This window comes from Lynx rufus, unplaced genomic scaffold, assembly GCF_022079265.1.
Source record: "Lynx rufus isolate CCGP_SWC_20201006 ecotype Redwood Valley unplaced genomic scaffold, mLynRuf1.p SCAF_1, whole genome shotgun sequence".
Lineage (NCBI taxonomy): Eukaryota > Metazoa > Chordata > Mammalia > Carnivora > Felidae > Lynx > Lynx rufus.
Genome location: NW_025814823.1, coordinates 27,850,321 through 27,867,700, shown reverse-complemented (window position 1 = coordinate 27,867,700; position 17,380 = coordinate 27,850,321). Strand labels below are relative to the sequence as shown.

Sequence of the window (17,380 nt, the reverse complement as noted above, 5' to 3'; positions counted from 1 at the left end):
GGAGGCACAGGATAAAGAATGGGAGAAAAACGGAAAAGACAGCAAAAACTTGGGAATGTTCCACGGATTCCTTGCATTCACGTCCCTTCCTCTGCCTTGGAGACTTCTTTACTGAAGGTATAGCATATCATTCCCTAATGGAGAAAATTTGTAGGTCTCTCCTTCAAAGCTTGAGAACTTTTTTTCATGTCTTTGTTTACCCAGTATTTGGTAACATCGTGCCTGACAAAGGCCCTCAGTGCATGTTGACAGCCTGTGTGGTGAACAAATGAGCCCTTGGATGATCCGATCCTATACCCAGCGCATTTTAGGAGCTCTGTGGACAGTCTTGTCTTCATTGCAAAAGCACTGATCGGTGGCGGGAAGCAACCATGTTATGGCTCCTTGCTAGAGAACGATGTTAGTGCCTTTCAGTCAAAGTTATTTAAAGCCATTCTCATAAATACTTTTTGCAAAAGTTAAGTTCTCTTCCATCGCCTCAAGGAAGGATAAGCAATAGGGTAAGAATATTAGGACTGTTATTTAGGAAGCTCAGATCCCTGCTAAGGAAAGGACATAGCATCCCCCCCCCCCACCATGAAATAAAACAATAACTGCTAAGATTTTATCTTCTACAATGATTATTCCCATTGCCCTTTGGAGCTTTGCTTTTGAAACTGGCTTGCTATTTTCATATTATATTGTTGTCTGTCATTTGAAAAAGCTTAATTAAGAATCGATTATCTTCTTCAAAGATATTATCTTTTAAAACATCTAATTCACAAACTGTAAAGTTGAAATGATGTCTCAAATTGAGAAATACTTGGCTTTGCTACCTTCACTCTGGACACATTTTCAATATCAAGCTTAAGGTCTCTAGACACCAGAAAATAAATTTGACACACAGGCTTCAACTCCATACCATTTTTTTTAAGTTTATTTACTTATTTTTGAGTGAGAGAGAGAGAGAGAGAGAGAGAGAGAGAGCAGGGGAGGGGCAGAGAGAGGGAGAGAGAGAATTCAGCACTGTTGGCACAGAGCTCAATGCAGGGCTCGAACTCATGAAGGGTGACATCGTGACCTCAGCTGAAATCAAGAGTCAGACTCTTAACCCACTGAGCTACCCAGGCACGCCTCCACACCAGATTTCTAACAGATGAAAGTCACTTTACTTTTACATTTGATTCACTTAAATTTAGTTTTCATTACAATGGTTAACAACTTGCTTTGAAAATTCTGTCATTGTTTTGAATTTTTTAGCCTACGGTGAACTTCTTGTTCTTTGATTTTTCTAGAATGCTGATGCCACTATCTCAGTCTCCCCCTCTACATACGATAAGCATTGATGATAGATGAGGTATATAACAGAAACTGTAGTCCCAGCCCTTCTTGCTCCTTGCTTGCCCTAGAGGTCAGCCTTCTAAATGCTCTCCCTACCAATGGTCTGTCATCCCAGAAGCTCATCCTCCACAGCAGGGCCAGCTGCAAAATCTGGTCACATGAAAGGATGACATTTGGGGTTGGATAATTCTTTGTTACGAGGGACCGGGAGGCTGTCTCGTGCACTGTGGGATGTTCAGCAGCACTCCTGGCTCCTACCTACTGACTGCCAGTACCATACATCCTCCCTTTCACCATTCATGACAACCAAAAATGTCTTTACACATTGTCAAATGTCCTCAATGGTCAAAATCACTCCCTTTGAGAATCACGGACTTAAATAAAGACCTTCAATGGCTCCTCATATAAAAGATAATCTTTAAACTTTTTTTAAGTATTACTTTTAAGATTTGAGTCGGAACATTACATCTATAAGGCTTTTATGAACTTCCCCTGCCTACCTCTAAGCCTTTCCCAGCTCAGACTCTATATTCTGCTTGAAAAAAAAAAAAAAAAGTCTGCTTCCCAATATATCCAGATATTTTGTGCCCCATTGGAAATCTGTACCACTTTCTCCCACTAATTAGCCTTTCTTTTTCTTCCAGCACAGTGGTTCTCAAATTTTAGTGTGCTTGTGTCAGAATCACCCAGAGGGCTTGTTAAAACCCAGAGTTCTGGGTCCCACTCCCCAGAGTTTAGGCTTCTGTAGATCTAGGGTGGAGCCTGAGAATTTGCATTTCTAACAAGTTCCCAGGTGATGTCAATGCCCTTTGAGAAGCAGTATTCTGGTTCTTTGGGGGAATTTCTCCTCACCCTAAGACTCCGATGTTTTGGTCAACTCATTTAGAAAGCCTTGCACAGAGCTTATTTTCCTCCTCTGTGTTCATAGCACCTTTTAACTAATAATGCTGAACCTTTATCACATTACCCATCCACTCATCCAGCTATCTCCCCTGCTTACTGACAACTCTTGGTGGGAAGTTCTCTTGACCCCATTCAGAAGCCGGATCTACGTCAGGCCCTGTGTAGATTCTCATGGCCTACCTTCTCCAACAAGGATCAAAATAGATAAATAAAATTATAAGATGTTGGAAATCCTTAGATCTCTCTCAGCCCAATACCTTGACCTACTTACTTAACCTAGAATGTTTGCTTATCCATTTTTACTATCACACAGGCCAGTGGAAGTTGTTTAAATAAACTAGGGGAAGAAACTACCCAATGGTTGTTTTCCAATTGTTACATGTATGTGTGTGTGTGTGTGTGTGTATACGTGTGTGTGTATACATGTATATATACACACACACAATTTGTATATATATATATACACACACACACATATATACATAAAATTGTTATACATACATATGTATGTATACATATATATATCTTATTTCCAAAAGAAGTCAGCTTTGAATACATCACACTCGTAGTCCTAGAGAATTCCACCAACTCATCAAAATCACCTGCTGTGCTCTGACAGGACCTAACCCAAGGGCAGCAGCGCTACTTTTACAGCATCATGAGGATTTACAATTCCAGGCCCCTGTGGGAGGCCCTGCAGAACCGCTATATTCACAGCCTTCGGCACCAGCAGCTGCTTGGTGAGTTTTAACTACCTGACCCAAACCAGGCACCTTAGGGAGGGACTCGTGTGCTGCAGCCGGAAGTCAAGTTTCCAGATAAATAATTCAAGTAGAATGGCCTCCTCTGCCAGTGTGCTATTTTATAACATGGCTGGCAGGCCATGTTTAAAAATGATTATCCCTGACAATCCTAAGCAAGGCTTTATGGGTAAATTAAGAAGGCTTCAAGAAATCAGAGTATGGATTGCCATAAAATGTCAACAACTGTCTGAGATTTACAGGCACTTGATCTAGTAGAGATGACAATGGGCTTAGGCAGATGGTCTAGGCTCAAACCACAGGTCAGCCGCTTGCTGGATGTGCGAATTCAGAGGCTTGGTTTACTCACAACAATAACAGTTACGTTTCGTGAGCATTTCCCACGCTAGAGACCTTGTGCTAGGAGCTCTACACATATAATATGTAATATTATATATTATACATTTTCTCCCCAGTTCACAGCAGTGGGGAACTGCAGCTCAGACACGTTATACAACTTGCTCAAGTCGTAGAGTGAATATCAGGGCCGTCGCCTGCACAGATCATGCATTTTCACGCCCATGCTCTGACATCTCTCTTCTTCTAGCAACCTCATGGGATTTTATGAAGCACAAATGAAATGATGGTTGCAAAAGATCTTCACAGACTTTAAGCAACAACCTTGTGAAAGATGTGACTGGCATTGAGTCTCTTTTCTTCTAGCAAATGACTTCAGTCTCTAGCTGGCCTCTGTCACTGGAAGAGCTTTCTTTTTCTAAGCAGCTCACTTAACATTAGCACATCAACCTTATATTGTTGTTCCTGCGTTTGCATAAAAGACACGGTTTTTGCAAATGGTTGAATAACAAGAACAGTAACAATAGGTATCTGTTATCAGGCCTTCCTATCTGCCAGGGACAGTTCTGAGCACTTTGCAAATGTTGTCTTACTTGAAACTCAGTCACCTCCATCCAAAAGGTAGGTGCTTTTATAACCCACATTTTGCAGAAAGGAAAATTGAGAGGTGAATAAGTTAAATCACTTGGCCAGGATCATGTGACCGGTAAGTGGCAGAGCTCGATGCAGCCTGCTCAGGATTGCCTGAAGTCTTGCAGAAGCATCATCTACTAGCTTTGTTCGTAGAGTAAAATTGCATAGAGGCCAAGGAAACCCGAGCAGAGACATTCAGTGTTTAGTGCGCATAAGATCCACCTGCGTGAGATATCAAAATGCAGATTTCCAGACCTAACTCTCTGAGTTTCTGATTAGGAAAGTCTTTGGCATAGAGCCAGAAATCTGAATTTTCAAAAAGCGTTATTAAATGTGGCCTCAGCCTGATGATTGTGTCGTGGCTGGTCTGCAGCCTACACTCTAAAAACACTGACAGAGATTCAATATATCAGTTTCTGGCTTGAGGAAAATTTTGAAAATGAAGATATGCAGGTCAGGCTCAGATGACTCATGGCCCAAGTCCCTCCCCAACTGATTTGTCATGTTGATCAATGACCATGTATTTTTTAACTTAACTGAATGAGCAATGCAAAAGAAGAGAAGTACACTGCCTGTCTTCAAAGATCCTACAACCTGGGTGTGTTAAACACAATGGTTTCTACCCTGCAGAGTAGAGGAAATTTTATGGGTTCATAAACATTTGCAAGGTTGTTTGCTTATTTGTTTTGTAAGATTGTTGACTTTGAACTTTCTCTCATTTCTCTCCCCTTAGGCCACATTACTCAACAGGAAGCTCTGGCTTGTGCTGCTGTGCTTAGAGATTCAACCAAGAGAGCCTCAGCTAAGGTAGCTCCCCAAAGATCCATCTCCCAGAAGCCTTCAGCCATGACAAGAACAGGGCTGTCAGCACTACCTGTGGTTCAACGCAGGGCTAAAAGTGCAGGGCTTGGCTACGTCAGAAACTGAGGTTTTGCACAAGCTCTGAAACAGGTGCTTTGCCCATGTACCCCGACATCTAGTGGGTGCTCAGTACCTATTTGGTGAATGAGAATGGAAAAAAAAAAAGTAACTTCTAACAAAAACCCCATACCTAGGAATAATCTCTCTCCCACTCACATACATTTTACCAGCAAGAACAAGTAGAAGGGTTTAAGAGCAGTGGAGCTAAACGTAAACAAGCCTTTTACTCCTCATATAATGTGCAGAGTGAAATGACTTCTGAAGCTTTCCAGATAAAAGCTGCCTTTGAATTAGAACCTTCCAGAGAAATCCCAAGAACCGTGAAAGGGAAAAGTCATCACAGGGTGCCGGGTGCCCGGTCCCCGGGTGACTGCTGAAGCCACCCACTGCAGATTTGGAAAATACACAAACCAGTACTGAGTTAACAGTGAGCATGCAGGGTGGGTTTCCAGAGCCTATCATCTCAGCAGAAACTGGGCTGTGTATTTCCATATCCTCCTTCCTCTCTTCTTTCCCATCGAGCAGTAACATTTAATTTGGCCCCAAATCTTCTGGGTCTTGCCTGACTCAATCCCTTTGTGTCATCTTGAAACTTGGACTTATCAACTTGCCACAGCTGGGTTCATCTACGGAGCTGGAGTTGATCATGACACAGGCAAAAGAATTCGTGCACGCATCTTTTCCTGGCAGCTGAAGAAACACTCTCAGCAGAACGAGAAAGAGCCCCCAAAGAACTGGTCTCAAGTCTAACCTTTCCGTGGCCTCACTGGTTTTCAGCGAGCACCCAAGACCAGACAAATAAGCAAAACAAAACAAAAACAAAAAGGAGATAACAATGAATCAAAACAACATACAGTGGTACAGTGTTATATGAGTTACATTTAATTGTTATTTTCATCACTAGTGATTTTTTTTTTCTGTGTGGAAAGTTAGACACCAGTGCTCACATAAAGTAAAACATTTAAAAATGCCTTTACTTCATCTTTATGCTAAATGTTCAACCCCCCTCCCTCATTTAAATCAGCCAATGACTTTGTCATGCCTGTAAAAGGAGTTGCTTGAGATGGAATTATAGACTTGTTTGACGAGGGATATGCTGACAGTGATCTGGAAGGAAGATGCTGTACCATTAGAAGGAAGAAAAAAATAATCTCATCGATGATGATGATGATGATGATGTTCTCTCTGCAACCATTCATAAAGAATAAAGAAGTTTCTTGACCTCTGCAAATCCTGGCCCTGACTCAATGTACTCTATGTAGCTTTCCAGTTCTAAGAATCATTAGATAGGCTTAAAAGAAGAAAAATAAATGAAACTATAGTGAGCTATAGGGTAGCCCTCTTTAAGGGACTGAAGCACGTGACAGATTTAACTTGACCTATACTAGCTTTCCCACTGCTTCCAAAATGGGCCTTTTATCCCGATGAACTTCTTGCATGCACTTTTTAAAATTGAAGTATGGTTGACGCACGTTACATTAGTTTCAGGTGTACAACATAGTGATTCAACAACTCTAAGTGTTACGTTATGCATGCACTTTTATCTTAGACTTTTTTTTTTTTGATGGGCATGAATATTTGCTGTGTAAGCCTTTGCTAGTGATGCAGAATATTAAGGAGGCTACTTAGGATTCTGAGCAGCATCCCTTGCGTCAAAAATCTCAGAAGCACCTTGTTTCCAATAGAGGCTTCTAAGAGCTAATTGGTAAGTGAATGTCCCAGGCCCATAAAAAAAGGACAAATCTAAGTCAGTGCAGAAGGCCGCACTTACTGGCTCTCCCTTCTGAGAAAATAATGCCCTCCCAGTTGAGCCCCACCCCAAAGGCCTATGAGGAATATGACCGATTATGGTGCTAGATGAAAGGCACTCATTGAGAGAATCCTGAGAAAGACAGACAAAGGGGAACAGAGGATAATCTGTAACACCACAGTCTGCTTATCTATTCACTAGTTGATGAACACTTGGATTGTTTCTAGCTTTGGACTATTACAAATAAAACTGCTATAAATATTTTAATATAGGGGCGCCTGGGTGGCTCAGTCAGTTAAGCATCTGACTTCGGCTCAGGTCATGATCCCATGGTTGGTGGGTTCAAGTCCCACATCGGGCTCTGTGCTGACAGCTCAGAGCCTGGAAACCTGCTTCGGATTCTGTCTCCCTCTCTCTCTGCCCCTCCCCTGCTTGTACTCTTTCTTTCTCTCTCTCTCTCTCTCAAAAAAAAAATTAATATGAGCTTTTGTGTACACATAAGTTTTTATTTCTCTTGGATAGATATCCAGAAGTATGATTACTAGGTCGTATGCTAGATTTAGATTTAACTCTATACACTACTGTCAGAGTATTTTCCCAAGTGATCATCCCATTTTGCATTCCCACTAGCAATTATAAAAGTTCACGTTGCTCCACATCCTTGCAATGTCAGACATTTTACTTTTTTTTATATTCTAGTGGCTATGGCTGCTGGATGAAGATATTATCTATCACTGTTAAGTACAGACCTCCTTATTAGGAACCATAGCAAATTTCAGGGAAGGAGTTCACGATAGACAAGGAGGTGGTGACGGCAATAATCTTGGAGACTCAATAGAAGAAATTTCAACGTTTAGCAGTCAACGTTGATTAAGCAACTGTCCAGCTATTTTTTAGGGCAGCAAAGACTTGGAGGAGGTGAGGAAGAAGAAAAGGAAGCAACCCCTGTAGGAAGAACTATCCCTGGTTCAAACTGCTTAAACACACGATACTGGGTTCAGTGTGTCCTCAGTACCTTCTCTCTTTTCCTTGTTTATGTTGCTCTTCAGGTTCAGCAACCATCACTCCACCACCACCACGATATTTATGCACTGTATTAGTTACTACTGAATAAAAAAATCATACTAAAACACAGTGACTTCAACAAGATTTACCCTCTCAGTTTCTGTGGTCAGGAATCTGGGCAAGACTTAGTTGGGGCTTCTGGTTCAGGGTCTCCCAAAGATTACAGTCAAGGTGTCAGCTGAGGTTGTGGTCTTATGTCAAGATTCAACCAGGGAAGGATCAACTGGCTATGGTCTAGAGGCTCCCCTCAGTTCCCTGCCACATAGGTCTCTCAATAAGGCAGAAATGGCAATAGGCCACAATAAATCACAAATGGCAACTTGTTTCATCAGAGTTAAAAAACAAAAGAGCATGAGAGGGGGTAGAAGATGGAAGTCACAGTCTTTTATAACCTACTCTTGGAAGTGACATCCCATCACCTTTGCTATATTGTACGCATTAGAAACAAGTCACTAGGTTCAGTCCACACACAAGAGCAGCAGATTACACAAGGGCATGAATACCACAAGGTGGGACCACTGGCAGCCATTTCAGAAGCTATCTACCAAAGCCAGCACTAGGGTGAGGTGAGTGAGGTACCTAGGGTGCAAAATAGAAGGAAACACTCTTTAATAAAAAAAAATAAAAATAAATAAAAAGTTTATTTATTCATTTTGAGGGGTTGGAGGGGCAGAGAGAGACAGAGAGACAGAGAATCCCAAGGAATCTCCTCCCCGCTGCGAGCAGGAAGCCGGACGCACGGCTCGATCTCACAAACCTTGAGATCCTGACCTGAGCCAAAATCAAGAGGTGGCCGTTTAACTGACGGAACCACCCAGGCACTCCAGAAACACTTAATCTTACATGACCCCAAGAGTGAATCCCAGACAATTGCCCCCCAGAGACCAATCCAACTTTAGTCTTCACCCTGCTGCCTTCCCCATGCACTCAGTACCCTTATGCTAGCTTCTGACAGGGCTCCCTGCCTAGACATCCAGTCTGAGCATGTTTTCTCAAACTACTGCCCTGTGCTGCATACTTTTTTCTTGCCATGACCCTCTCTTGAAACTTAGCTGATTTGTGTTCCAATATTCCAACATGCTGTTAAGGAAAAATTGATTTCAGATAAGCCTGAGACATTTAATAATTACCTACTTAAATGTTATCTCTAGATGTAGAGCAGTATTTATCAAAATACAATTCATATACCAGACTCACTTAGGATGCTTAAGGAAAATGTAAGTTCCCATCTTCGAACTGGCTCCCATCTTCGACCCAGTGAATCAGAATCAGAGAGGTAGCATTCTAGGTGCTACTTATGTTTACTAAAGTATGATAGCATGTAAGAAGGGACTTCAATAGCCAGAAGGCTTTAGCCTTAATAAACTGAATTTCTGTTTGGCAAGTCTGGCAAAGATTTAGGACCAAGGACTGCATGATAAGAGTGGCTTTTGGGATAGAGAAAGATTCTCCATACTGACCTTCAATAAATCACATAAATAAAATGCCAATTATTCTCATTCAAAGCCAGACCAATGGCATATTATAACAGTACTTTCTACTAAAATGATTTATGGTTCCTAGATGTGGTATTACGAAATATGCATTACCATTCCACCAAAGCGAATCCTGACTTGGTTTTCCCTCCCATTTCCTATTGTGACGAAGGCCATAGGAACAGGGCCAAGAGTTCCTGCACCTTTTCAATTAAAATGAGTTGCTAATTGCATCAGTGCTTGTAGAGGAAACCATTATATTGGCCTCATTGACTCTCCCTTACCCCTTAAATTACAGTCCTGTTGCCCGAAATGTAATCAATCCCTATGTTCGAAATCAATCCCTTGTCTGCCTCCAGAGAACTGTCGCTCATTTTTCTCCACATTAGGGCTACCATACTGTACCAGTTACACAACGGGTCCAGTCAGGTCAGAAGTAGAGGAAATCCCTGTAGCTATTGGAAATCACAGCTTAGGAGCAGGGTCAGAGGCTTTACCCAATTGTAACTAAGCCAAACATTCAGCTATATGGTGTGAGTTCCAGCATCCTCCAGGCCCATGGGGCGTGGTTCTCTGAGGGGAAATGAGTACCTGTTTACAAACAGAGGGTTCTAGAGAAAGGCACCTTCCACCTTGAAAATAATGTAATGAGCCCAGAAACATGTTCAAGATGGCTTGACAAAGTATCATAGAAAGCCAGTGGCGTTTCAGAAGCCCGGCTTTGTTGAAGGAGAAAAAATAAATAAATACCACTGTAAATATATTACCTATTTAAATTCTATAAGTGATTACAGTATGTGCTGCATTGTATATTTATGTAAATAAGGAAGAGCAGAAGGCAAAGTCCCATAAGTCCAGGGTTCTCTCTGAGGCACAAGGTTGGAAAGGAAGGGGTTGTGGAGAGAGGGAGGGACAGCTGCCGAGAGGTCAGATGGTATGCTAAAGGCTGGGAGAAGGTGCAAAATGTGCCTCCATTTCCTAACTGAAGGGCCAGCTTTTTGCTGAGAGATACGTCAAATGGATTGTGACCAAGATCATGGAAATGGTGGTCAAGAAACACATGAATCCAGACCAAGAGTTAATTAAGACCGAAAAAGTCTATGTATAATCTATGTAAGTTAAACGAGCTTTAATTTTGGTAAGAAAAAGTCAGGTGTTAAAACTCAAGGTATCAGGTTCCTTCCTATGAAACAGGAGAAGCGCATACACAAAAAAAGAAAATGATTTTCGTCTTTAGTGCAATTCTGAAGGCAATCTACATGATTGAAACAAGTAAAAAAAAAGTTTTTAGACTTTACATATTATTTCAAAGTTATAATTTTATGATTAACTGTCTCATGGTGAGAGGGCAATATTAAGTCATCCTTCTTATGTCGTTTATTCATTTACAGTACCTGAGAGCTACTGGAAATAATATTTATTAACTGTAACGTTTACAAGCAATTAAATTTGGCGGCAGTGCAGAGAGAATATATATTTTGTGCTGGAAAATAACTCTGGGAAGAAATTACAGCTTGGTCATGGAGACACTTTAATAAACTTTAATTGGTAAACAGTAGGGAATCACTGGTGGTGTTTTTAGTAGGCGCTTGGCCTGAGAACTGATTTCCAATACTGAGCAGGATGAATCCGAGAAGATGAGGAAAGAATCAGGGAAACGACTCCGGCATCTGTCCTCATTTTCCAGTAGCAGAAAATAAGGAGGACCAAACCCAGGAATGAAATACAGGGAGAAAAACCAAACGATCTGGTGGCAGAAGAACCGGGGACTCAGGCTGGGTGTGACAGAACAGACCAAAAGGACCACTGGGAGACCTGGGGGAGAAGCACAGGGCCAACAGCCCCAGGAGAGCTGATCTGAGGGACAGTGAATTATTGTCTGGTTTTGGACAAGTTGAACTTCAGGTCTCTGCATTCTGCAGGTATTGGCAGAGGGTGAAAAGTCAGCCCTGGGGGTGGTGCAGAGGCAAGAGGAGGGGAGATCCCCAGGGGAGAAGAGCAGAGATGGAACCCAGGGACCAGAAAGGCTGTGAGGCATGGAGCCCTACAGACCAGTGTGCTTGAAAGGGATTTTTCAGGGAGGTAGGAGAGCCAAGTCCAGGGAAGAGGGAAATTAGAAAAAGGAAGGGCTAATGGCTGCCTGACGAAGATGAAGGCTAACATGTGGCCACTGGGGATGCCAATTAGGAAACCTTTGGTGACCTGAGCAAAGCAGTGTCATTCAGGCATGAGGGTAGCCCCTGACCTGTAAGGGGTGAAAGGCTGGGGTGTGATGAGAGCACAGGGATCCCCAGGATCAATCCAGTTTCAAGCAATATCAAAACTGCGTGGTCAGCATCCATTCATGTTTCTGTATTCTTTCATTCTGCTCAGCCTTCCTAGAAATTCCTATTTGAATCCCATTTTCACCATTCACTATTATACAGAGCATTTTCCTTGCACCACAACGGAAGGCGTTTTCAAAAGCTGATACCAGCCGAATGCGTTAATGGAGTCCCATGATGAAATTCTATCAGGCAGAGCATATTGTTATTGCAATATATTTTATTATTCCATTAGTACATGTTATAAAATATGTACTTACGAACAATTACTACTACAATTTGATATATCCAATCCATTGATATAGGAATTTGGAGCAACAGAGTCGTTTTTAGTAAAGAAATTGAGACGAGTAAAGGTGAAATTCAAGATTCTATAGCATGTGTGAAATGAAATGATCCATTTTAAAGACTGGATATAACTATGCTTATATAGATACACTTCCATTTAGGACAAACCGTTCCATTTATAACTGTGAAGAATACATTAAAGCTACAGAATTAAAGTCAGATAAAAATCTCTTAACAAAATGTCAACTGTTTCATCCACAAAGAACAGCAGGGAGTTTCTTTTAAAAAAGCCTCTTCTTTTTTGACTAATGGTTTAAAAACTCATGCTAATTTCAGTAAATTTAAGGGATGATTATAATCAGCACTTTAAAAATGAGAAAATGAGTGATTTAAGATGTAGACTATATAAAAAATCTAGACTCTGTAGAAATGATCAAAGTCAGTGAAGATATGGAGCAGGGGGGTTGTGAAAAGGACACTAAAAGTTGATGCAGAATAGAGATATAGGAAACATTTTAGATGGAGAAAAAGATGAATCAATTAAAGCAGGAACCATGCTGTTTATTGTGATAAATCATATTAATAGAATTCTTCTGAACAAGATATTCAATTGAAAGAAAGAGAGGGGATGTGTAAATAAATCAGGGTTTTAATTGACTGCCCCTGCTTTCGGATGCAGGAAGTTAATGCCACACAGTCACAACTGAATCTGTGTCACCACAAACACACGCTTTGGCAGGAGCCCCATGCATGTGCAGTTGTGTTGACGAGCGTGCTTACAGCAGGTTCTGAAGACTAAAACGGTTCCAAAGAGGAGGAAAGCATGGGAATCAGAGCTTTGTTACGCATGGCATTCGAATCATTCTAACAGCAGAGGGATGCAGTTTCATAAAGCCAGTCAAACCAGCTTCATAGCTTTTCCTTCTAGCTCCTTCACCAGACATTTCTTGACTGCTGGTGAGGAGACAGGTCCTGTGGCGGACCCTGAAGATTCCGTATGGAATGAAACGCCTCTGCCTAGGCTGTCTTTGCTGCTCACCTCGCAGCCTTGTGACCCTGACTACCTAACTGGGCTGTGACCAAGCCCAAGGCGACCTTCTCCACAGGTGCCAGGGAAGTGTGGCTGTGGACTGCAGGGTCGGCTCCTGTGGGAGTGCTCAGTGAGGCCACTGCCAGAGCCCCTCTACCTCTGCAGGACCCACTCCAGTGCGAGAACAAAATGAAGAGTCCCCACGAGCTGCAGGGGAGCTCACCTACAAATCTTTCTTCTGCCTTAACACAGGTTATTGTGGCTGCATTGGCAGGATTATTTGTCATCAGAACTAAGTGCCACATGATCTTGAAACAGAACCTGGGCAGAAGTATACGTTCTGCTCCCCATGTTTGCCTTTAAAGTACTTAGTGCAATCGTTGAGAGCACGGTTATGGAGTTTGGTCATCAAGGTTGAATTCTGGATACCTCACATAACAGATGTGTGGAAGCACGTAAGGGGCTGCTCCTCTGTGTCTCAGTCTCACCATCTGTAAAATGGCAATAACAACAGTTCCTATTCTGAAGAGGTTTGGGAGGATTAACACACAATGCCTGACGGCGTGTATATTAATGTTAGCTAACTAAATTGGTTTTAGAAATATAATAATTGTGGTAACAGAACAACCAATACTCAGTATTTTTAGTGTTTTATCATTTACTGGGCACCTTTAAATAGCTCACTTAATCAAAGGGTAAGTGTGGTCAAATGGGTCTTTGAAGATAATTTTCCAGACAAAGATTATAATGGCTATCAGCAGGTAAAGTCTCATCATCTCCAATTTCCAATCCTGGTATATTTTGGAATATATATGACAAGAGAAGAGCAGTAAGAGTGATTGGATAAATTGGGAGTGGAGGGGTGGGGAGAGCTCCAAACTGGAAAAAATCCCAATTCCATCAATAATAAAATAGATAAGCAATTGGGGTTAATTCGAACAGTAGACTATTCCACAGCAATGAAAATGAGTCAATTATATGGGGCGGCTGGGTGGCTCAGTCAGTTGAGCATCCGACTTCGGCTCAGGTCATGATCTCACTGTCTGCGAGTTCGAGCCCCGTGTCGGGCTCTGTGCTGACAGCTCAGAGCCTGGAGCCTGCTTCTGATTCTGTATCTCCTTCTCTCTCTGCCCCTCCCCCACTCATTCTCTCTTTCTCTCTCTCTCTCTCTCTCTCTCTCTCTCTGTCAATAATAAATAAACACTAAAAATTAAAAAAAAAAAAAAGAAAGGAAATGAGTGAATTATAACACACACCACCATGGGTGAATTATAAAAATATAACATTGAGTGAAAGAAGCCAGGCAAAAATACATATGTGTTATGATTCTATTTATATCAAAAGCTAGTATTTTAGGGATGCATAGTGACTACCATAACATTGATGGGCATGACTACTATGGGATGGAAGACTTGGTGACAGACAGGGCCATGTGGGTAATAGGGGATGCTTCTGGAATTCTGTCAATATCTTCTTATTACTTGGTCTACGTGGTGGTTATTTAAGTGTTTGCTCATAACAACTTGTAATACTACCTATTCATTTATGTTTAGAATTTTTTACATAAGTTGAAACAAAAAGTTTATGAGGAAAGATCCTGGGAAGCTAAGCCAGGAGTGAGTGGAATAAATCTCTGTTATGTCTATGTGCCTCTCTCTCTCGGCATCATTTTCTGCACATATCCCTCTAACTCCTTTGTTCCTTCCACCAACTCAATTCCCAGCATCTCCCAGTCATAAAAGTTTGAAGGATAATTATAAATAAATGTAGATCACCGCAGTGCGCTAAGGATGTTCTCACAGTGTACGTAAGGGATCTGATTCTTTTAAATTTTTTTTTTAACGTTTATTTATTTTTGAGACAGAGAGAGACAGAGCATGAACGGGGGAGGGTCAGACAGAGAGGGAGATACAGAATCTGAAACAGGCTCCAGGCTCTGAGCAGTCAGCACAGAGTCTGATGCGGGGCTCGAACTCACATACTGTGAGATCATGACCTGAGCCAAAGTCGGCTGCTCAACCGACTGAGCCACCCAGGCGCCCCAGGGATCTGATTCTTAAATGTAAAGACTAAAACCTGGATAGTCAAGATGATGAAGCATGCTGCTGAAAGACGCTCTTTTGAGAAGAAAACTGACAAACATATGTCCTAATTTAGATAATCTGCTCCTCTTCTATTTCAGACTCCACGTTTACTCAGCTGACCTTTTTTCGAGGCGCAAAAGACTCCTGGATAATAACAGTCCAGTACAAGTCGTTCCCATGTTCCCCTAATGGCTCATGGTGACAGCATTCTGCTGACCTATTTGTAACATCCTGAACAGAAGAAAGCTTTTTTGGCCTAAACCTAGTGACCTTAAAAATACCTGCACTAAAATGTTGACCTCCTTTGGAGAAATCTCTTAAATGTATATAAAAGGATAATTAAACAAAATCCACTGAAATAAGAGAAGAACTCTGTCTTTTTTAAGACAACAGGCTGTAAGGCCCTCATTTACTTGGTGTTGCCCACCCTAGCAACGAGAACGTCATATAGGTTCCTCCTGGTTCAGAACTCTCTCCAGCACAACCCTCAGAGAGTTCCTGATCTAGGGACTTTATGAAGATGACAGGTGAGTTGAGAACAACAACTTTCTTGTACAACTTTGCTTTAATGTAACCCTTTGAGAGCCAGAGAAGAAAGAACCCAGTGAAGTGATTTTATTTTTTATATAAATAAAAAGATGCTGTTGAAGAAGTTGCTCATGGGGCGCCTGGGTGGCGCAGTCGGTTAAGCGTCCAACTTCAGCCAGGTCACGATCTCGCGGTCTGTGAGTTCGAGCCCCGCGTCGGGCTCTGGGCTGATGGCTCAGAGCCTGGAGCCTGTTTCCGATTCTGTGTCTCCCTCTCTCTCTGCCCCTCCCCCGTTCATGCTCTGTCTCTCTGTCCCAAAAATAAATAAACGTTGAAAAAAAAAATTAAAAAAAAAAAAAAGAAGTTGCTCACCATATCACCTGGGAAACTTAAATTTCAGTACCAAGACCAACTGGCTCCCACTAAACAATTGACTGTCCTATAGATATCGTGACTTAAGCAATGGCCTCATTCTTTGTATTGGTCATAGGGAATTTCAGTGCAGAGTCTGAAGTCTACTGTGAGTACAGGCAGATTCTGGTTTGATTTTATATCTTGTACCCACATTTTGAATTCCCCCTGACTTCTACATTTGTCCATTTTGGACTTGCAATGGTGTTTTCCAGAAGGTAACGGAGTGTAATTACCCCCTAAAACTGAGGCATCCTAATTGATTACATCTGTAGTTCTGGTCCAGATGCTCTCCCAAGGAACAGACATAAACACCCATTTGCACAGTAGACTCCACCTGGATTTTCCCAGCCATGTCAAATCCATACCAGAAGCATATCAAATCCCCCCCAAACCCAGTCCTTCTGTAATCCCTACTGTCTTGATAAGTGTTACCATGTACTTGGTTACCCAAGTCAGAATCTTGGGTGTCATACCGAATTCTTCCTTCTCCCTACACAATTTGCTTCCAGTAAGCCAATAATTCATATCAGAAGTCTCTTGAGTCCATTATTTCCTTCTCTTCCCACCCCTGGCAACTCATTTCAGGCCCTCCTTCCCCTCCCCCAAACATACGATCATTGATAACAGTTACTGGTTTTCCTTGCTCTTGTCTTGCCCCCGCCCCTCGGTGGCACATGCTCCTGCAGGAGGGAGCTCTCTAACAGATCTGCAACTGTCACTGCCCAGCTCATTTGCAGTCTCGATGGCTCCCCATGACCTACAACATAAAATGAAATTCCTTGGAACAACTTATAAATGGCCTTTTATAACCTGACTTCTAAGCATTTATCTCTCTGTTCCTCAAATGTTGGGAGTGCTGCAAACATGCCAGACTCTCTCATTTTCCATTTTTGTCCACATACTGTCCACCCCCCACCCCCACGCATATGCGCGCTCGCACACACAACGCACGCGCTCTGAAATTCCCTTCTCTGTTGGGTGAGGCGGGGATTCTTCCCTTCCCCCTCCAGCTCCAGCTTGGGCCTTGCCTTTGAGAAGGCTTTTCTGACCTCCAGGCAAACTTTGGCATGCCTTCCCTCATGTTCCTACTGATTCTGACCCACGCATCTATTATAGAAATTACCGGTGTGTGATTTCACTCATACGTGGAATTTAAGAAGCAAAACAAATGTACAAAGAAAAAACAGACAAATAAAAACAGACTCTAAAAAAGACAGAGAACAAATTGGTAGTTGCCAGGGGAGAAGTGGGTGTGCAGAGGAGTGAAATAAAGGGGATCGTTCCTCTTGATGAGCACTGGATAATGTATAGAGTTGTTGAATCATTATACTATATACCTGAAACTAATGAACACTCTATGTTAATTATACTTCAGTTAAAAAGAAAAACAAAAGGAAGGAAGGAAGAAAGAAGTTACCATGGTGTTTTGCAATTATTTCCGTGTATATTTCTTTAGACAATAATTTGCCTATGTGTTCAGGCACTGTGTCTCATTATTTCATATCCCAGAGCCTAGCATGGAACACACCCAGTTAAATAAATATATTA

At 41.9% G+C, this 17,380-nt stretch overlaps 1 protein-coding gene and 1 long non-coding RNA gene across 2 annotated transcripts in view; one reads left to right on the top strand and one right to left on the bottom strand.

Moving 5' to 3' along the window:
- The window catches only part of LOC124512575 (uncharacterized), a 93,224-nt gene that overhangs the window by 5,652 nt on the left and 70,192 nt on the right, over positions 1–17,380 (bottom strand). The window lies entirely within an intron of this gene.
- Positions 19–4,880, top strand: FAM216B (family with sequence similarity 216 member B). The gene is made up of 3 exons (XM_047080212.1): positions 19–117; positions 2,843–2,963; positions 4,687–4,880. The coding sequence occupies exons 1-3, from the start codon at positions 19–21 to the stop codon at positions 4,878–4,880; spliced, it is 414 nt and encodes a 137-aa protein (XP_046936168.1).